We start from the raw sequence: 22349 nt of genomic DNA on the forward strand, positions 1-22349 counted from the left end.
CACATTCACTCTTACAAGTAGGCAATTAGTAAAGACATATCACTTCCACACTGGTCCTCAAACAATACAGTATATACTCTCTACACATGTATGGCCTCCGTTTTGTGACACAGGCTTTCTGTTGTAGGTTTTTTCGCTAAACCCAGACTTAGTTAACTTTCGTGAGGATAATATCATTAGGGTTACCTTCCTAGAAAGCTGGGACATTTTACAACATCCTCTACAGGCTGATTTACACAGTGCCTTATATTTGTTATAGAAAATACATAAAATACAACATATTTTTAAAGCAAAATTGTAACATTATCGAAATGGAATTAATTACAAAAATGTCAGTCACAAAAAGCAGATCTAAAATGTAGTACTTTAAATGTTCATATTGATTTGTTACTTTGCAAGGCAAAGATTTGTAGATTTGTTTGCAGTTTTGTAGCATCTCAGTAGACCTACAATACAAGCATTTAGTTTTAATTTGTATTTATGTTTTTGTACTATGAAACAAAAGAGTTTTCAGGGTGTTAAGTGTAGCCGGCTGTACTATTTGCTCAACAGAGGTCTAAGAACTAATGCAATACATGCACAAGAATCTCTGAGAACCTCAGCGTCAGGCATGTCCAAGTCCAAGTTCAGATAGTGGTCCAAGGATGCTGCGATGCTCGGCCGGCAGGAACCAAGATGGAGGAGGTTGCCATGGTGACAGGTCCCGCAGCGTGTAGCGTTGTCAGTGGCACAGGAGGTGCAAGAGGTGGATGAGGTGCCCACAATGCAGGGAATGACTCCCTGGCAGGTGGGCTGTTCCGCAGGACAAATGCAGCTCCGCACCTCCTCAGAGAAAGAGCCCAGTACTCCGTGGTCATTACAGTAGAGCAGAGACTGGGCCCTGCTCAACCAGAAACCAACAGGCCTGCAGAGGAGAGAGACAGAGAAGGTAACTGATTATTTAGTAATGCCAGTGGGCTCCATCACCATCATCACTTTAATGTCATCAAAACTGATTTATAACTACAGTGGGATATGGGGGTCAGAGATTCCTCATATCAAAATGAAGAAAATGGTAATATTTATTGGGTACAAAAGAAATTCTGAATTTGTCTGTAAAAAAATCAATATTTGGGGGGAAAAAAGATTAAAACCATACAAACAACCCTTTGATTGGGTTGATTAGATTTCAAAGGGGGGTTGTTCAAGGAGCACTATGTAGTATGGAGAAGAAATTCGAAATCAGAATTTTAATATTTAATATAATCATATAAACTCGGAATTTTCTTTTGTAATAACCGAACAAGCAAGCTATTCTCAGGGGAAGATAAGGTACCAAAACAGTGTTTGAAGCCTGACAGGTGACGAGGTAACAAAGTAGGAAATTCTGTTGTCCTTTAAGGCCAGTTTTTTTATTCAGCTTATTCAGTTATTAAAAAAGAAGACTTTATTTGAACAAATTGCCAACTGGATAGGTTACATCTGAAAGTTTAAGCATTTTTTGAGAGTCCATGAAGTTTCCTTTCTTATGTTTAGAAAATAACTCATCTGTGTCTCCCCTTTACTTGGCTCTTCCACAGTTGCCCGGCTCAGAAAACTCATTAGAGGCTTTAGCTCTGTTATGGGAACAGTGGCCTTAGCTTTTTACTCTGCCACCAGCATTTGGTTTCAGTTGATTGTTCTGTTGCTGTAAGACCACACCAGTGATTTCACAGAGAATGTAGTTTGAATCTTCGTTAAGAAATAATTACATCATGCAACTCCCTTAAAACCAAGTTTGTTATATTAACATTTGTATTTGTATACACATTTAACAAAAAAGCTTTTAAGGGGTCAGTAGACACGCTGGGTCAGTCAAAGGTATGATTCGTTCTTTGGGTTGACTGGCAGTTGTTACAGAATGGGTATATGGGATGAAAGCCCAGGAATGCAGGAGAAAATTGGATGTCCAAATGAGATTATGAGATTATGCTATATCCTGGAAAGATGAAGGTACTAGAGCAGACTTGGTAAATAATTAACGTAAAAAAAACAAAAACATGCGGAGGAAAAAATTTGAACCGCACCGTGGTATCGTTATGTCATTTGCCATTAATTGCTAAAGGCCAAACAAAGCTAAAATCGTGTTCATGATTTGCTAATCTTCATAGTTTTTCAAATTTTGTAATGGCACACGGATCAGACCACCAGGTTGCAGGTTGAATTACCATATGGAATATGACATTGTTATCAGTTCACCACATCTTGATTAATCCGCAAGTTAAAAAATGTTGGATAGTGAAAATCTGGAGGGACATAGAGCTGTGTTTTCAAAGTAAAACAACATATTACATAACACATCAACTAAAATTAGCATTCGAACATTTCCTTAATAACATTTCAATTTGACATTCAGATTTAATGTTATCTAGGAAGTGGTCAAATATTAATGATTAATGTTTTTTCTTTTACCTTTAAATATGACCAAATCCCTCCGGATATTAGATTACAGTTTTTCAGTTGTTGTTCAATCAGAAAACAGTGAAATTGGCTGTTGGGTTTCCTGTTTTTACACAACTTGCACCCTGGAATGCAGCAAAACAGCAGCGGAGCTTCCGATCCCGACTGTGATGTCAGAGGTAAATGGTTACTATGTGAATATGATCTTTTCTCCCACATATCTCCAGCAAGTCACTCCAGGTGCAGTACATATCCAGACTTCTTCATGACTGAAACAGATGACAACCAAGCCTAATTTAAAGGGGGAGGAGAGGAATCCTTCCTCTGATGTACCAAAATCACGTCAATGAGAAACTGCAAAAACAGCAATCTATCAGCAGCCTTGAAAATCAATACAGTCAGGCCACCTCATCCTCGAACTGACAATTAGCAAGCTTTTAAGCTCAAAGTGATTTTTTTTTCCTTCTTCAAGAGCTCTTAATGAATGAAATGATACTGAGCACAAAATGCAGAAGGGTGCTGAGTGATGGAGATCAGCCTAGGAGTATTGCCTAGCCCCAAACCTCGGCTTCGCATGCACTTTGTAAGAGTTAGGGAGGTTATCCACATGTGCATTTTCCAAACCAACCAGTTAGTCCTCACCTGACATCTCTTCTCTTGCAATCTACAGTACATGTACATCTCAGCTCTTTGCCATTTGTCAATGGTTGTTTTCAAGTTTTGGAATGTGCTCATTGTTGCCTCTCGTGGCTGGTGGGTAACAGCACCCACTACAACTTAGAGTTTAGATTCTCCGCCCGAGCCCGAGCCCGGACCTGACCCGACCCGGCCCGCGGGCTGGGTTGGGTCGGGCCGATATGTCCCGCCACCATCCTCGGGCCGGGCCGGGCTGGCATTTTGTGTTTTTTTTATTGTTTTATTTAAAACAAATTAAAATTAATATTGTCATTACTATTATTATCATTATTATTATTATTATTATTATTAATAATAATAATCATTACTTTAATTGCATAATTGGATGGGGAGATATGCCATAATCAGAAATATTATATATATTTCTAGGCCTAAGTAAGTTGCACGAAATTAAAAAAAAAAAAAAAAGGAACACGTGTCGCAGCGCCTGTCTCCGCCACTCGCACGCATCACACCGGGCCTGCTGTGCTGTGTGTAGCTTGTCCAAGTGCAACATGGAGCTTTACGATGTGAAGAAAAAGATTAAAACAGGAGAATTTACTTTGAACAACTTTGGAGGAAAGTCGGAGGTATGGAGCCATTCTAAAAAAGCCGTGGGCAGTGACAACATCTGTGTTGGCTTTGTGGAGTGTATCAAGTGCGGCACACTGCTCGCCTATGACACCAAAAAAACAGGGACTTCGACGTTGAACAGACACATGAAGCAGGCTGGCCATGGCAGAAAGGATAATAGTCAGCCTTCAATGTCCTCTTTTGTTACGTCTTCAAGTATCCCCCTGAGGGTGAGGCAAGCCCTCACAGAGAAATGCGTTGAGTTTTGCTGCAGGGACATGAGGCCATTTTACGTTGTAAGTGGCCAGGGCTTCCAGGGGCTAGCTCGACAACTGATCAATGTTGGTGCTACGTATGGTCGTGTATCAGCCCAGTCCATCCTGCCTCACCATAGCACCGTTTCCAAGGCTTGCCTAGAAAAGGCCGATGAGAGGAGGGAAGTTCTGACACAGACGCTCAAAGATGCTCTGAAGAATGGAGACGTAGGGATGAGCATGGATATGTGGACTGATGACTACAAAAAGCTCAGTTACATAGCAATAATGTGCCATTATATCATCGACGACTACACATTGGTAAAACTCTCACCACAGCAATGTTTCCCGTGGAGGATACCAAAACGGGAAAAAATATCAGACGCGAGTTAGTGCGCCTTCTGGTCAACAAATTTGGCCTCGACCCCAGCTCCCTCAGCCGAATAGTGTGGGTAACAGATCAAGGCAGTAACATAATCAAAGCCCTGGAGCCTTACAGGAGGCTGTCTTGTTTGGATCATCTTATTAATACTGTCCTTCGCCACGGTCTGCACGCCGACGCACTGGCCGACAACTGATATAGGTGAGACCATATCTGCTGCTAAAGGACTCGTCAGACATTTAAAACAATCCGGCCTGGCTGCGCAATTATCGAAGACAGTGTTACAGATGGGGGAGACAAGATTTAGCAGAGTTTACCTCACACTCAAGTCAGTGCAGGACATATACCCAGAGCTGCGGGAGAAGCTGGGGACCCGCAGTGAGCTGGAGCGCATCGAAAATATTGCACCTGACTTATTGAGCTTTCTGGTCACCTTTTTGGAGCCATTCTATAATGCCCAGAGAGAGTTGGAGGGCAACAAATATGCAACCATAAACCTGGTCTGCCTCTGGCTTGAGAGGCTGAAGAGACATTGCCAGCCTTCTCCCACCGACTCACCGCAGCAAGCCTTTGTGCGCCAGAGACATGCCGAGTTCATAGTGGAAAAAATCCAGGTGAACATGACGCACAAAGTTGCTCTTTTCCTCTGGCCCAAATTCAACAAACTGAGGATGATGTCTGCTGTAGAGATATCTAAAGTACATGCCCACGTTCGCACCCTACTCTTGCCTGTGGAGGAAGATGCTGCAGCGGCTAACAGTGCAATGAGCAGTACTGGCTTCACACCACCAGCAGCCAGGCCCAGGAGAGACCCCGACTTTGCCGAGTGGGAGAACCAAGACGATGATAACGAACCAGATGAGGATGAAGTGGCCATGTACATTTCACAGAGGCATGCCATGGATGACGACAGGGACCTAGTGAAATGGTGGAAAGTCAACGGATTGGTGTACCCAAAACTAGCCAGGCTGGCACGATCCGTGCTCTGGATTGCAGCAAGCAGCAGCAGCAGCAACGGGTGTTCAGCGCAGCTGGCCGAACGATAGGGCAGAGGAGGACCGCTCTGAAACTTCTTGTTCTTGCATTACAACATGTAGAACCATGTAAGTAGGCTATAGCTTTGTAATTGATATGCAATTATATAATGGTTACATTTATGTATGGCAGGCAGCATATAGCCTTGGACTAATCAATTCCCCACACTTCATCTACAGGCTCATACACAGGCAGGAGGCTACCAGCAGAACTGACATCAACCTGGAGTGTTTGAACTGCGCAGTTTAATAAGACCTTTTAATTTAGTCTAATCCAACGTTACTTTGTTGTTCATGTTTTAGATCATTGTTAAAAATCTATTTTTTTTAGGGACATTAAGCAGCGGATGTGCACTACGTTAATATCCTTAAAAATATTTATTTTGTTTTTAAAAATTCTATTTATTCTAAAACCTTGTTGAAATATATAAGAGTAGTAGACTCCTAGGCCATCCAAAGTTCATTCTTGTTCATTGTCTATGTTCACCATTGTTCACGTTTTTTTTACGTTTCATTCGTATCCATTTGCGATCCATTCCATTCTGAATAAACAAATAATGCAGTTTACTTGCTTCATCCTTGTTGCATTATTCATTAAGATAATTCTAAACAGATTTATTTGGTTCAAACAACTCGGAATTGTAGCTGAGAACATCAGTTATAACAGCCCAGGTATTAAAAAAATGTCGGGTTTAAATCGGGCTCGGGCTCATAATTACAGTTAATATGTCGGTCCGGGCCGGGCTCGGACACAACGTGCACGGGCTCGGGTCGGGTCGGGCTTGATTTTTTGGGCCTGATCCAAGCTCTACTACAACTGTGGTTCTCACAAACAGTGAGGATCATTTCTTTCCTCCTGCCTCAGGGAGCCCATTGCCACTTGGCAAAATGGAATGAGGTGAAGATGTAGCACTCCATTTTGGAGAAAGTTATAAAGAATACATCTCTCCATAGTGCTCATTATGCAAGCTGCAGCCACCTTCTTTGCTACTCACTGACAAAAGATGTGCTCCTCTGTGTAGGAGGGTCCTGAACACCAATTCTTTATGTTGTAAGTAGTGGTTAGAGTTAAAATTGTGACACTGGTCTGTTTGAGTGTGCTTCCTGAACACTGTTGTCTTCATGCGCTTATCATCCTTCACAGAAACACAGGTGAGGAACGCTTTCTGTTCACTTCATGTGATATTTTGATGTCCCTTAATTTCAGGGGATAAAAAAGATGATTGCATGTCTTATTATACAGAAGCTTTGTATTCTGCGCTGTTTTTTTTCAGGGTTTTGAAGTGTATTTTGTGTTTAGTATTTAGACATATTGTCATGAAACATGCTTCCTTTGAAGCGATGAACCTTCACACCTTACAGTTATGAATGATCATATTCAAGAGGTAGTTATGTAGTTTCGACAAGCACAGCCTTCATAAACCAGTAGGACTATTCAAAGCTTAAAAATTATCCCGCAAATGACAGTCTCTTAGGATATCAACTAGGGATTGGATCCGATCTGGGAATTTTTCCGCTGATCAGAATCTACAATTTTGAATGTGGACCCAAGCCCCATTTTTTTTTTTTTTTTTTACATCAGAGCACAATTTGTGGCGGAATGCAGACACGCACGTAGCGTTACTCTGGCAAACCTGTGGATAAAATGTCTGCAGTATGGAAATAACTTAAGTTAGAAAGCGAAAGCAGTCCAACGGCGACACGTAACATCTGCTATATGGCCGTTTCGCGGAACTGCATTTAATACTACTCAGTTGATACGGCTTATACAAAACAAACACTCAAAGAATACAATGTGCTCACTCGAGAGTACAGGCAAGGACACCGAAGCAGCAAACAGTCGCGGATACTTTCAAAAGTTAAGAGAAATATCCTCAGCAAAATTTCCACAAATATTACAGAGAGGGAAATCAAATTAATCGCTCTGGAAAACCAGCTCATCTCCATCTCCGTGGTAGAGGATCAGGGTTTTCTATGTCATCTGGAGTTTTTGAATCCCCAGTATGCCCTACCATCTTTGCATTACATCACACTGACTCCACTCCAAGTTACAGTGTGTCGTATGTGCACTAGTTTGGTGGGTCTCATACAGCAGAGCATGTATAACAGACAGCCAAGGAGATGCTGAACGCATGTGAAATAGACAAATAACAGGAAATCCAGGAAAATATTAGTTAAGGCCAAGTATCGGATCGGGGACTCGGTATCGGCAGATACTAAATATTAAAAGGACTCGGATCGGGATTGGGGAAAAAAACAACCTGATCGGGACATCCCTAATATCAACCATTGTGTAATGTCTTTTACTGAAAAATCGACTGCCTGACATTCCGGCAACTGTGGTCAACAGAAGAGCAGTGTAACAAGGGGGAGGAGGGTTAATGAAGCAGGTTATGAGACTTGGAATGGGATTTTAGCCTTTCATTTAAAATCTAATTTGTAATCTGGTCATTCAAGCATATAGGATACAACATTAATCCAATTTAAAAATCAGCTGCTGTTGTTCTAGTAATGCTTCACATAAAATACACAACATCTCAAGTAGTTGCCAAGTGATAAATAACAAGACGAGTTAAAAACCTAGAATATGGCCGCACTGTGTCCCGGTCCATGCTGAATTAGTTACCGGGGTAGTTTAAGTGGTACCGTTTAAGATATGATAGAAATTCTGGATATGCTCATGTGCACATAAATGTCAGAATATTCCCTTGTCAGCATGCTTTAACTTAGGAATGAGGAGTTATTACATTCACGTGGTACATTCATAGATTTCTTTGTTTGTATATTGAAGTCTTTGTTAAGACGTGTCGGTTAAGAAATATGCATTGCTGAGGTATACTGATTATTTCCCCTTGATTTGATGACCACATTTCCATTTGAGCTTAACCATTCCCCATTACACATCTCATGTTTCCCTGATCTTTTTTCAGTAGTATTCATAATTTCATCTTTACAAATGCTCTCAGTTTGAGCATTTTCCTTTCAGCTTTTGCATATAAAATTTAACTTTATTTATATATATTTTACATTTTAATTTTACTCATGACCTGATAATTGCTAGTTGTGTAGTTAAATAATAAGAGTTTTAACTGCATTTATTTTACCTTTAATTTTGATTTGAACTGAAATTTCAATTAGATTGTCTTTCTTTTTTGCCTTAGAACATAACCGCTGTGACACAATGAGAAACTCATGTTATATATCTCTGATCAACTGCTTTTTTTCAACGAAAAATTGCTAGTCAGTTCTGCACTACTTTACTTGACAAGGAACAAAATAATATTTCAAATAACATTTCAGAATATCTTTTTGGGCATTTCAGTAGCTTCTTAGTTAATCTGGTTGGCGTCTTCATAAAAGAGGTCAGTCTGTCAACTCATAGGTATCTATGAAGTTATCTTATGTAATGCTTCATTAAAATAGTATCTAGTAACTTCCCATTTGTATGGAAGATTTACAATACTTGTGAAATAAAAAATTAAAAAAACATTTAAATACATTGCACATTCTTAGATTTGAATTCTTGTTATGAATTTAATTTATGTGTCATCAAAGAAAAAGTTACAATTATTTAGCTTAAGACAATAAAATGAAAAACAATCATCGTGAAAACTAATGAGTGCTTTGCATTAAATTATGGCAGTTTTATACTGCCCCTGTGCTAGCAAACAATGACATGCAGTACACTTCAATATCATCATGTCACAACAATTGTCACAACAATTGACCATTAGTTGTCTCCATGACTTTTTCAGTTTGATACGCTTTTTTTCACTCATCTCTAAATATTTGGTACTTCATTAAAACATCTTCTTTTCAGATACTCTGAGAAGAGAAAAGTAAAGAATTAAAAAGTAAAGTTCAAAGTGGGTGGTAAAAGACAAGTGTTATTAAAAAAGGTTGGATATGAGCTTTAAATAATGATATCCCGATATTACACTGATGTTTAAACTGCATACGTCCCATTTTTCATTGTTGAACATCTAATTCACGGTATACTCCATATTTTTTAACAAATGGGATTATCTATCCACGGCAATTTGACACCTTTTTCCTGTGGAAGATGGGTGTTTGGTGTGTCATGGAGATGAAAAAGGCAGACATACATAAATTACCATCCACTTTGGAGCGGTAACAGCAGCAACAAGTTCAGACTGAAAATTGGCTCTGCAGAGATTCTATCCCCAGGCTAAGTTCAGGAAATCACACACAACATTGCCCAAATGCTCCAGCAATTCCTTCCCCCTAGGCCTGTGTAAATAGACAAAAATGAATGATGATAAAACAAATGGATTTGTGCAGAAGGAAATACAGCGCTTTTGCAGCTGAGCAGCCCCTGATAACTTGTTGTTGCTGGTACGAACTGGGTTAAGACTCTGAGTGACAGAGGCGAGACGGAGAGAGAGAGCGAGGCGACAGGAAGGTGACTGAGGGGGAGAGAAATAAAGACAGAAAGCAAGGCAGCGTGTGGGGGGGGGGGGGGGGGGGGTGATGGAGTGATGGGTGGAGGGAAAGAACTGTCAGGGAAAAAAAGTCCTCTGTAAACAAGTGCTGAGCTGTCAGACCGGGAGATGACTTGATTACAGCATGCCACCACATGACATACTTTACCCAACAAAGACCTCCACCACCTGTAACTAGACCCTTCATCTCTATCACACGTGCCTCTTCTTTCCCTCTTGTACTCCTCCCATCATCTTTATTTCTCCTGTGTTTTCTCTCTCTGGCTGTTCACATCTCTTACTCAAGTCCCTTCCCTCTCTCAACACCTGCTTTTCACAAGCCTGTCTTCATTTTTCCCTTCGGCATGGCAACAGAACTGACATGTAATGACAGCTGAGTGAGGCTCAAGAGGGTATTTGGCTCAGAAGTCAACCACAGGTGTAGCTTTCACTCAGGCAAAGGGAGTCAGTTAGCCTGCCAAATTATTAGTAGATGGTAGTTTTCAACAGCGGCGTTGCTGTTTTCTTTGTTCAGCTGTGTCTGCTATTGAGCAGGGCTCATCAGTCCTTGTGTTTCCAAACAGCTGTACATGTGTGCATTAAAAAAAACCTAGCCCTATATCCCTGGGAATTACATTTCTGCACATCATACGCCCTTATCAGCAGGATGACATATTTTGCTCCTCATTAAGTAAAAGAATCAGTTTATGATGACAATGCCATGTTCTGTCCATTCTCACTCCAAACACATCCCAAGACAGCAGCCTGGTCAGTGACCCTGTGCTTATTTGACACTGTAGGTAGCCCTCTTGCATCGCTTGGTGAAGAACCCCTGTAGTGCAGTAGCATAAAAAGCAAGAAAAATCAATGTAAGGGTTGGTCAGGGGGTCAGATGGGTCGAACAACAGGATTTCCCCCCAGAGACTGGGGTTCACGTGCCATGTATGACCACAGGCAAGACTGATTTGTTTTTTAAGTTATGTTACATCAGTAAGTTAACGTATGTAAATTACATAACACAAGTTATGTATGTGACATAACTAAACTTGGAAGGCACGTGCAGAGGGGGCAGCTAAGGGTGCTTGGGTTCATGCCCCTTTACCCCTGATGCCCAAAGTGGCCTTTTGTCAAGGTGTATTTTATTGTTAGTAAAAGCCACGTTTGCAACCAATTATGTGCTATAAAGGTTTTCTATCTATTGCCTTTAAATTAGTCTTTAGTAGTAGAAAGCATTACATTTGAGAAAATAGGCCAAAAACATATTTTTTATTCTTTTTTATCATGAAATCTCATTCAGCGTTTTAGATTTCTCTTTGAAAAATGAGTTACACACAAAATCTGTTATCAAACTAGGTGTCAATTCATTTTCTTTTGATCAACTGATCAATTCATTGTTTCATCTCCAGGTCCATGTGCCTCTTTTAACTTTGATCACCTGCCGCTCTGAAGGGTCCTGCATGACCCTAGAACTTGCTCCAGAATTCCACTGGAATACATGTGTGTTATAAAAACAACAAACAGACACAACGTTGGTGTTCCTAACCGATGGCATAGATGAAGGGTGAACTTGCTTGGATTTGTCTTTTTATTGAGATTCTTGTGCTGGTTAGCTTATTCTGAAAATGATCTGGATGTTTTGATGTTATTTCAGTAGAGGTGGAATACCCCTCTAATCCTGCTGCCTTCATGACCTGATCCCGGATGAGCCAAAGAAAATGGATGGATGGATATCTAAGTAGTTTAAATGCATTAACCTAACCAAACCGCAACTATTTCATTATGTTGATGACAATCCACAAGTCATAACATGTCATATTATGAGAAATGTTTTTCAGAAAGCTATATTTTGAAATCCTATGCTAAAGTTTGAAGCGTAAGGCCACTGACCAAGCTGCAGTACTTGACGAGTTAGGAGTGAAAACATGTTGCCATGGTTAGCGTTTGTTAAGGTTTATTCAGAATAACAACATGGTAATGTTTTTTAGGCACAATAACAACATGGTTAAGTTTAGGGCAAGATAATTATTTGAGTTAAAATAATTACTATATTCAAGTTATATCATGGTTAAAATAATAAACATGTAAGTTTCAACGATGATTGCAGACAAAAGAACACTGCCTGTTGGTTGGAAACAGGAAATGAATAGCAATCTCATTTGATGGTCAGATGTTTTGTTTCTGGTCTACCGACCACTCAAGGCGCTTGACAGCACATGCCACACTCACCCATTTAAACGCTCACTCATACAGTGATGGCTGAGGCTACTATTCATGGTGCCTAACTGCTACCTATCCAAAGCACCCCACGATATTTCTATGCTGAGCCATTCACACACTCACACAAATGGAACAGCTATTGGGAGCAATTTGGTGTTCAGTATCTTTCCCAGAGACACCAGGACATGCGCCTGCAACAACCAACCTTCTGATCAGTGGATAAACCACTCTACCTCCTGAGCCGCAACTACACAAATGTTATATAGAAAGGCCAAAAGTAAGAACTGCATGGAAAAGAAATTGTCTTTATGAGGTGTCATCTAACCATGTTGGGAGGCCAAATGATAACATCTGTTCTGAAAGGCCACACTGGAAGGCAAGGTGAAAAGCTGGTCCTCATAGAGAGGGGAGGGTTGTGATGTTGTTTACATGTAGGGATAAAGCTGACCATTGTCAGACTTAGTGTGTCAGTCTCTCCTCTGAAACATTTTCTAGTTTTGCACTATTTGTGTTTTATTGTGGAAAGTATGAAGAAAGACTGCTGATGGGCTTGCACATATAAACTCCAGATGACATCCAAAGAGGGTCCAGAGATTGTCAAAAGTTGCTATTTCACACATGTAGCTCATAACAGGAGAATGCCCATGCCAGACATAGTTTCACTTACTGGAAATCCTTGGTTCAGGGAAGTGGTAGCACTTAGACTGTAGCGATGTTATGCTACAACAAACGCAAAAGTTTCCAGTTCTCAGCGAGATTCTTTACAGCCTCTAAACAGAATATGCTTTTATAAAATGCTGATGGTTCTAACTTTTGCACAGTTGTTGCAAGGTCACATTATTAAAACTATCTGGGGTGAATACAATCCATTCAGTTTAGCTCTGGGTACATCTGTCTACATAGTGGTACACTCACAATGCTCAACAGCTTTACACAGTAATAAATATTTACCTATATACAATCTTTTGTCAGCAGAGGCAACCCGATGCTGAAAAAGCTGACAACATAATGCCATCAATCTACAAATACACAATTTGGAGAGAGATCAGCTTAATCACTGGCATGATTCCCACCTTCCTGTGTGTAAAACTTTTGGACTTTTTAAAAGCTGGACTCTTTCCAGCTCTGGGTTTTCCTCCTGTTGAGGGGCTGTTAGAGAGCCCACAGCCCAGTAATGACAAATTATGCTTTCTCCATTTAGTTGTTGTTTCTGTGAGTGTATCCTACTAGTTACCTTTCTCGGGGCAGACTGATGCGAGGTTGTTTCGGGCAGCGTTTGCTCAGGGTGAACAGTTTCCTGACAATCTTCTGTGCCTTGCCTAGGACCAGGGCAGTGCTTGACTCCAGCTGGGCGTAGCGCTTCAGGAGGGACAAGTCAGCTGACCACAATTTGCCGATAATGGACACATTCAAGAACCGGTCAGTGGGCAAGCGCTTGAGAAATGCTTTGAATTCATCTGCAAGGAGTTCAAAAGAGACAGGAAGGGGAGAAAAGGAGGAGAAAGAGAAAACCGAACAAAATTAGACACACCCCTGAGTACTTTATTTGCTAACAACACCATTATATCCCTTGCGGCATGCATAGATAATGATTGAGGAGCTGGGGGAGTTTCATGTGTCATTAGAACACAAAAAAGATGTTAACTTCTAATGAATTGCCATTACAGAGTAAACACCTGTGCTATAATCTGCAGTTATACTCATTCACCTCACCATTAGAAGCTCATTGTTTTCATAGTAGTACCATTTGCAACACTGTCATTTAGAGAGAATCGTTATCTGATGAGTGACAGCATGGTCCTACGCACAGATGGGCAGTATCAGTTATGTTGCAATCTTTTCTTTTAAAGCCAAAACAAGTTGAGAGAAAATCCATAATCACAAACTGAATGGACCAATAAAAGCATGTGGTGAAATGGTGAGAGCCTCCCCTCTCACTCTGTGACGTTCCCCTCCAAAATGCAAATTGATAAAAAAAACTGTTGAGAAAGTCATTCACAGCAAATTCTGCAGCTGTCACAGCAAGTTTGTGTCAAAACCAAACAACGAAAACAAGCTAGGTTTAACGTCAATACATCTTTGGTTTCAGCTGTTAAAAGATCATTTCAAACACACCTTACATAACCTCTGCCACCTCCAACAATATGTCAATCAAAACCATGAAGCATCTGAATTGGTTTTATTTGCAATGGCAGAAAGCATAGATATTAAAACATGATTGAGTTTTTTCCTGATTGTAAGTGAAGAGGACAGTTTGCGTGACTTTTTTTGTCAGCCCTTAGTCTTCCCCTACGCACCTGTCAGTCAAACAAATTTAAAATCATGCTGAAGTCCAACTGCTGTTAAAACACTGTTTTTTTCTGACAGTTCTCCATAGGTCAATAGGTCCCAAATTATTGAATAGTTTATGTAAAATAATGCGTTAAAGGGGCACACACTTCCCTATCCCTGATGACATCCTCAGGGCGTTTTTTTTCTGGCCTCAGGAAGCTCCCTTCAGCGCAACAGAAGTGATTATGAAGTGGCATTCCCGATAATAATGGAGTGGTCCTCCACACAACTAGAAATGTACTGAATGTGTTTCTCCCTATGTGTCTTGCTAGGATCTCAACATTATCATCTATGTGGACTATTCTGGATTATGTGACCTTGATACCTGATGTTGCACAACACATATTTTTTTTGCTAACTTGACTGATGCTAGAGTAGAAAAGTAGAGTGTCATAATTTGAAGATTCAGGCTGCTGGCCATGCTGTTGAATTTGAAGAGGGAATGTTTGGAGGAACATTGGGTAAAACGACATAGCATAGCTTTCTGAGAGCATCATGTAGGTTGCTGTCCTGTAATTTTTGCTAAATGGTCATTCGTTTGTTTCCTCCATGAAAAGCCTGGGCATTGTTGGAGTAAATTACACTGAGAGTGATATCGGCACAGAAGACACAGCTTGTACTCTGTGTTAGCATTCCACCGCTACGGTCATTGTACTTCCATTACAAACCAGTGGGCAAATGTTATGCCAGTATCAAGCCTCTGGGAAACTTGAACCTATTATTTTTTTTCTCCCAAAGCCAGCTAAGTGAGACCTTCTAGGATTGTTCTGGGTCTGCTGGAGAATCATATTCCCATGTGCTGTTTTTGGCAGGGAGACAGCCAGCAAATCAGCAGCCAAGCCGACCTGAGCTGAGCCCAACTGATGAGACTCAAGCCTATTACAGTGCTCAGTGATCCCAAATGACACAACGGTCTGTCTCTCTCCATCCTTCTCTTTTCGTATGTCTGCCTCTTTGCCTCGGTGTGATCTTTCTCCTCTGGACTAGCGAGTCAGCGCTGTTTCATTCTCTCCCTTGAGGTTTCTGTCTTTGCGTGTTCCTGTCTGTTTCTGCATCTCTTGTTACTCTCAGCTCCATCTCCTCTTCCTGTAACCTCCCCGTTGCTTCTTCTCTGTGCTGGCACGAGGCCAAATTAGAAGTGCAACATTGACTTTGTTATCGCTGGGAACATTCCTCAGTTGGTCTGTTTTTAGTGCTCATTTCATGCGACCTGTAGTGATCTTTATGAAGAATTAAAAGCTACATTGAGCTGAATGTGTGAGTTCATTGTTTTGAAGGACATTGGGGATACAAAAGGCACCATTTTTTGGGAGAGACTCTTCAATGCATGCTTCAATGCATGCTTGCAAGTTGCTGCATACAATTACGCTCAAAGGAGAAATCTGTCTTTCCTCAGCTGTTCTTACAGACAAAAAGGTGGTAGCCATAGCCACAATCACATGAAAAGCTACAGCAAGGAGTGTTTCAGTGCTAAAACCTGGGAAAGTCACATCATGCTCTAGGAAATGGTGTGGTCACATCAAGTGGCTGCAGTCAGAGCTCCATCCTAGTCCTACAGTCCTTCAGTACATGCATGTATCCTCTGTGCATGGGTAAATCTCCACCAGAAATGAGAAAATGGTTGGATGGTATTTTCCTTTACTGGAATAAATGTTAGCTAGATCTGTTCTGCTGAACTGATAATAAAAATTGACAAATAACAGATAAATTCCCCCCCAAAAAGGTTAAATAGGTTAAAGAGATATAGACTAATGCCGGGATGCCGAGAATCGAGTTATAATTGATAGTTTCTTGTAGGTGAGATACTAACATTTACATACATTTTTAAATATTCAATACAGTCACTTATCTCTGTGTGTCTGTATTTACATACCCACATACATACACGCGTGTACACATATGCATATACTGTATTTGTACACACACTGACAAACCGATATACACACATCTGTACATGTACACCCGTATGTGTATATACACATATGTACAGGTATTCACATCTACTTACACTACAAACGCACACATTCACACCTAAGGGAAAATGCTAATTACAAGGAGTGATTAGTTTGTTAGAGATACAAAAGTTATATATTGTTATCATAGTCATCATCCATACTCCACCTTTTCTCAAACACATCTTCCATATGTTTTATTTCGTGAGTCACACATTTTACTTCCTCAATCATACTTTTCCATTTTATTAAATCTGCCTCAGTGCTGTGATTCTCAAGAGTCTGAATAGGTATTTTTCATCATGATTAAGAACGGCTGTAGGTTTTCTCAGCATGATAATGTTCTGCTTTTAAGAAAGAGTTTTCTTTTTCCTCTATCAACCTTAAAACCTCTAACCAATATGTATTAAACACTTTGCATGAGTAGAAGTTATGTAACTAATCTGCATTACTTTCACCACAATTCCTCCAGCACTGAGACCTTGATTATTAACATTTAGAAAATAAATTCTGGGGTCAAGAATTATGTCATATTTATTTTCTGAGCTAATTCTCAAGTGAGTCACAAGGAATGGGTAGTTTTCTGAATTTCATTAACCCTGTAAGACCCAAATATAGAAAAACCTAAAAAAAAAAATTTTTGACCCTTCAGATGTTGTTGTAGGAGGCCTCTGATGCAGAAATGAAAGAGTTTTTTAAAAAAAAAAATGTTTATGTACGTTTTTAGAGAAATGTTGTAATATTGCAACGTTGGGCTTAGGTGGGAGCAGAATTTCTGTATGTGTACTCATGTTCTCTGAACAACAATTCCGAACAACTAAGGGTTCATTTGCAGAGTTGATTGCTTACTTAGCCCCATAAAGGTATATAACATTAATGATAATCTGATGAATTTAGTCCAATGAAACAAAGCAGTGTTGTCCGAAGGAAACCATGAGAGGTTGTGTGAGTTCATGGCCATGAGGCGGGACTTATAAACAAATGTACTACTATGTTTTTTAGGGTGGCTAAAGGTAACGTTGTAATATTACAACAGAGGTTCTTAGAGGGTTAAACATCAGTTTTCCTTCTTCATCTGTTATTTGTATTCAAAACGCTTTTCGCATTTTTTCTTCATTACGTTGGTTGTTGTTTCTGGTTAACCTTGAAGGATTTTGTACACATTGCCCATCTATATGTCTTCCATTAGAGTTATTCATCATTTATTTCAGAAGAGGATGAATGTCCTGTATGTCCTTCATTTGTTTACTTTTTAATTACCTTCTTACTTGATACCTATAAAGCTGCTGTATGTTATAATGTTAAGAAATATTTTCAAAGGAGTCCATCTTACCAGTCCCCTTTCAGCCCGAACTGCGGTCAGCTGTTGAGCAGCCTTGTTGGCTTCTAATAACACCACCATCCCCTCCACTTCCTGATGTGGCAGTTGGCTGATGAGCATATAATGTGAATGTGATATGCCACATTCGGTAAAAATGCTGTCCCTGAATATTGTTGTGGTTTGCAGAAATATTAATGTAAACATTATATCCTGGTTACTGTGCTGATTATTGTAAGTGCCGCTGTCCCATGGGCAACAGGATCACATTCCGTTTTCTTAGAGTATGTACTAGTCTGAAATGGAGATATAAAAAGCAGAAAGAAATGGTGCCAGGCTACTTTCATTTTCCTGGGAGATTTTGAGCCCGGCAGCAAGCAAAATTAAAAGCGGGGTTTATAACCAATCTTAATTAATGCTGTGTCAACATTTACTTAATTATGATACATAAGAAAAAAAAGATTAAATAAAAAAACTTCTCCAGTTGAGAAGAAGCAGCCTCAATACAGGTCCAGTTAGTAAGACAGTATATTCTTGATTCATTCCTCACACTTCAAATACTGACACTCGAGATTGTGGCCAGGTAGACTGCCATCCAAAAATATCAGCATTTGACGAGTGGGAAAAGATACTCAAAAATCTACTTTCTTACAAAGTGGACCTTTAAGGTAAGCAAAAGCATCCTCCCTAAACACACAGTGGAATATAGCATTTTGTAAAACGTCTGAATCAGCTGATTAAACCTCCGAATGTTTTGTTTCTATTGTTAAAATGTTTTGAAAATCCACTAATCATGAAGACAAAGCTGTGCCCTGTGTGTCTCTAGCTCATTGTATATCCTTTAGCTGATGTTCTAATGCTGCACAATTACCTCAAATAGAAACCTCTAGGTGTCCTGTGCTTAGTGCGATTTTCCTAAAATAAGCCTTGCATAAATGAAAACTTTGCCCCAATTTAAAATAAGCTTACTTTGTGTTGTTCAACATTGCTCGGTAGCAAAACACACGTTTGGTTAATGAGGACAGACTTGGGCATCATTTTAAATCCTGCAGTAACAAGCTAAGTCAAAATCCACACAGAATGTAGCTGTTATTGTTGAGTGTAAATATTGAAACACAACCTGTTATCCACAACCACTGTCGTCTGACTGATTCCAGCGTGGCTCCCGAGACAGCCTGTTACCTCATCTGAAAGCCTCTCATTAACAGTCAGCTCATTAGAATATCCCATATGACATGTATTTTTCTTCCTCCGCACAGACACATGCCGCGAGTCTCACTGTGACCATTAGCCAGTGAGATCAATGGCTCCATTCGCCTCAACACACTCCTTCCCTTTGTTTTGCATCTCTCCTCCTGTGTCACTCCATCAATGATTAACTCACACAGTGGCACACACAACCACCTTTATTCCTCATCCACCCATCGACCTCCCCCCTAGTTCTTTATCCATTTTTTCTGTTTTTCAAATCGTCCACCCTTGCTCTCTGAGTCCTCCGTGAACACTCCCTCAGCATTATTCCGTCCTAGCCTCTCTCGCCCCTCTCTCTGTCTCCTGTCACACTCTCAGTAGTAATCATTAGCACTGCCATCACGCTGGAGGGATTTGTCTGTCTGTTTTCCTCCTTTTCCCTGACATTTATGACTCCATGTCAAAAATTTATGGACAATTTGGCTCACTCAAAATCTATCAGATAAAGAGGCCGGGGGTTGTTTTCCATAATGGCCGACCGCACGGGCCCGAAATCTCCATCTCTGCACCGAGTTAGTGATTCATGACATCATCAAGCAGAGACGACAGCTAAGTGACTGGCTGGCTGTGGCCTGTTCATTTAACTCCTGACAAGGACATGGGATATTAAAAGTCAGAGCTGGGATCTGAAGAGCCCAATCTACCATATGCTGTACAGTGTGGTGAAAAGTGAAGTCAGTAGAACTCAAAGTGTTAACTTAGTAGTGTGACTCCAGAGAGGACAATGTTGATCAGCCAGCTGAAACAAAATGATGAAATACCATGAGTCTTCTTACAGACAATCATGGACCCCAGGGGATGTATCCGGTAATTACTTTGGTGATCCCCACTTCAAGTGACAAAAGTTAGTAACCGTGATTGAGGCATAGAGTGAAGTCAGGTAACCTTGATATACAGTATAGCGACAAAGTTCATGTAGGGACAAGGTCGGACTTTCGAATAAAGCCTTAACACATGCGTTCCGCCCTGTGTTTGACTGGCCATTGACCGGGCCGTATGCCACATCTCGGGAAATGTCACCGGCAATTGGCTTTATCCCCAGCAACCCTCTAAAGGATTAGAGGGTATAGCTAATGGATGGAAGGATGGATGGATGGTTGTTCTATAACCTTAACCAAGTGTTTATTATTTTAACGACTTCAGCAGAGATGAGGCATTTTGTTATCTAATTTGAGACACTTGTTGACTTTGGCATCGATTTAAATGACATACAAAGCGGCAGGTTGTGAAGTTCTTAACTATTGATGAAGTCTAAAGGATCAAGGCCCTCAGTGTAAGAGCCAGCCATGTGGACTCAAGTGAGGTCGATTTGACGCAGTGAATCCAGTCAACACAAGGCACTGTTTTGATGACCCAAAACTTGACTTGAACTTAACAATACTGAAATGACTTGGACCTGGACGTTAAAGAATCATTTCCATCATCATTTCCAAGAATCATTTCCATGTTGCATAACTTGCAACATGATGACTTGATTGTATGTCAGTTTTTCAGTGTTTAAAGTGATCATGAGGGAGTTGTTGTGTCCCACTTTATAGTTAGGAAATAGTTGGCCCTTTCCTGCAGCTTTTGGGAGGTTGAGCATGTAGAATTGGTGTTGGAGCTCATCGGTGAAGAGAAATAGAAAAAGAAATGGAAAGCTCCTGGAGCCTGTCACTGTATTATCCATTATTTTACCAGTTGAGTGCAGTTTCTTCTTATTTTCCACCTCTTCACACGTGCCATTTATACTTTTTAGGCAGATATATTATAAACTGCACTCTATTATTCTGATGTTCCTATATATAGTATGAATAGTGGTGAATAATATAAAACTTTTCACTTAAATACAATTTTCCTTTGCAGTCTCCCCTCTATATCGGCTTGTTCTGAATGTTGTATATAATCAAAATATTCTGTCAAACATCTAAACAAATCAGCTCCTACCTTGCATAGTCACACTGTCACAGTGTCTCTTACAGCTGGAATTAGATTTGATGGGTTTGCAACTGCCTGTCATACAGCATGTAGCAGTGAACAGCGGTCTCTGGAACATCTCCTTTCTCTTAAGATGCCTCTTTCCTGTGCAGTGCCCCTGTCTGTCAGTTACATCTAAGTGAAGATCCTCTCATTAAATCCCACATGATTTCTCGCAACAACAACTTCAATAATCATCCCTCTTCCTCTGTGCCTTTAATTCAGTTGCAAACATGACAGACAATAGGGTTGGAGTTGGGATGTCTTCAGGCAAACACGGCAGCGCTTTCCCTCTTTTATTTTGCAGCGACGCCGGCAGGGAGAGACGGAGCGGAAAACAGAGGGTCCAGAGCTGTCGAGTAAGCTGCTATCTCCATCACTTCAAAGTGTCTGCCGCACATTAAAGGCGCCATCCATCATACATCAGTGACTCTGCTCACACAATAGTTAGCAGGAAGGATTTTATGTCTGGCAGTCTCTGTAGATCGTCTATATTAAAAAACCCGACTCAAATGACTTTTTGAAGTGAGATCTGTCACCACTGTGGATTGATTGAACTTTTAGACTTACACTGGCTCAATACTTTAAAAAAAACGTTACTTACTTAGAACATAAATCCTTTAAGTAAATGTGAAAAATCTGAATTAATATATAAGTTCTTGGGAGACTGTAGAGATCACAAGTTATAAATGTGAAGAACGAGGGAAACGTCTTATATCCTCAGGGCAGGTAATGCGAAGTACCTGTGAACCCTAATGATATGTACACTATGTACTGAAAAATGTAAATGTTATACAGAGAGGCTGCTCAAATTTGGTATGGGCATCTGTCCTAAGTGATCAAATCGAGAGTGGACAGCTTTATACAGTCACACCTGGCTTTACCTTTCGCCTCAAGTGACCACTTGTGATCAGATTGCACTTCCCCCAAATGCAAATATATACATTGGAACAGTGTTTACTGGAACAGATACAATGTTTTTTTTTATTTTTTTTTACACAAAGATAGAAACACATTCATGTATAACATTTGCCGAAGCTACAAGAAGGCTTAAATTTTGCCAAGTTTATAATGTTCCTCCTAACTCCAAAACTTTTTTAATATGATGATAGCAATGTTTAAATTTTTCGAGGGAGTCTGGGGACTTTCCTCATGGGCATCAAATGACGTGCCATACATCAGTTATTGTTTACTGCATTTATAAAATTTGAGATGTTTACTGTATATCAGTATATTATAGTATATTATTATAGTATAACTACTGTATCTCACAGAGGAAGTCGGTTGAGAAGGTGGACCATCATTGTGGGGTCTGAGTGATGGGATCGCAAATGCATCCTCAATGTGTCTTGGAGGTGTTCACACCTGTATGCAGAGCTGTCCACTTGTGATTGGATATCTTAAAATGCATGTTGATACCAGGTCTGAAGAGTGAAAGTGCAAGTGTCATCTGTAAGTCCTGTTAGATCAGTACTATAAGATCAGATTAAAAAGAAACAAGAAAAATAGCATTTTTTCACTCAGTAGTGAGTGACTCATTATGATA

The 22349-nt window shown here is 40.2% G+C and overlaps 1 protein-coding gene across 1 annotated transcript in view; it reads right to left on the reverse strand.

The window, feature by feature from the left end:
- The window catches only part of brinp2 (bone morphogenetic protein/retinoic acid inducible neural-specific 2), a 257294-nt gene that overhangs the window by 2453 nt on the left and 232492 nt on the right, over positions 1-22349 (reverse strand). Inside the window, exons 7-8 of the mRNA XM_030402782.1 lie at positions 13230-13452; positions 598-904 (exon numbers count right to left, since the gene is read on the reverse strand). Coding sequence (XP_030258642.1) covers positions 598-904; positions 13230-13452 — 530 coding nt within the window. The remainder of the gene's footprint in view (positions 1-597; positions 905-13229; positions 13453-22349) is intronic.

This window comes from Sparus aurata, chromosome 21 (assembly GCF_900880675.1).
Source record: "Sparus aurata chromosome 21, fSpaAur1.1, whole genome shotgun sequence".
NCBI lineage: Eukaryota > Metazoa > Chordata > Actinopteri > Spariformes > Sparidae > Sparus > Sparus aurata.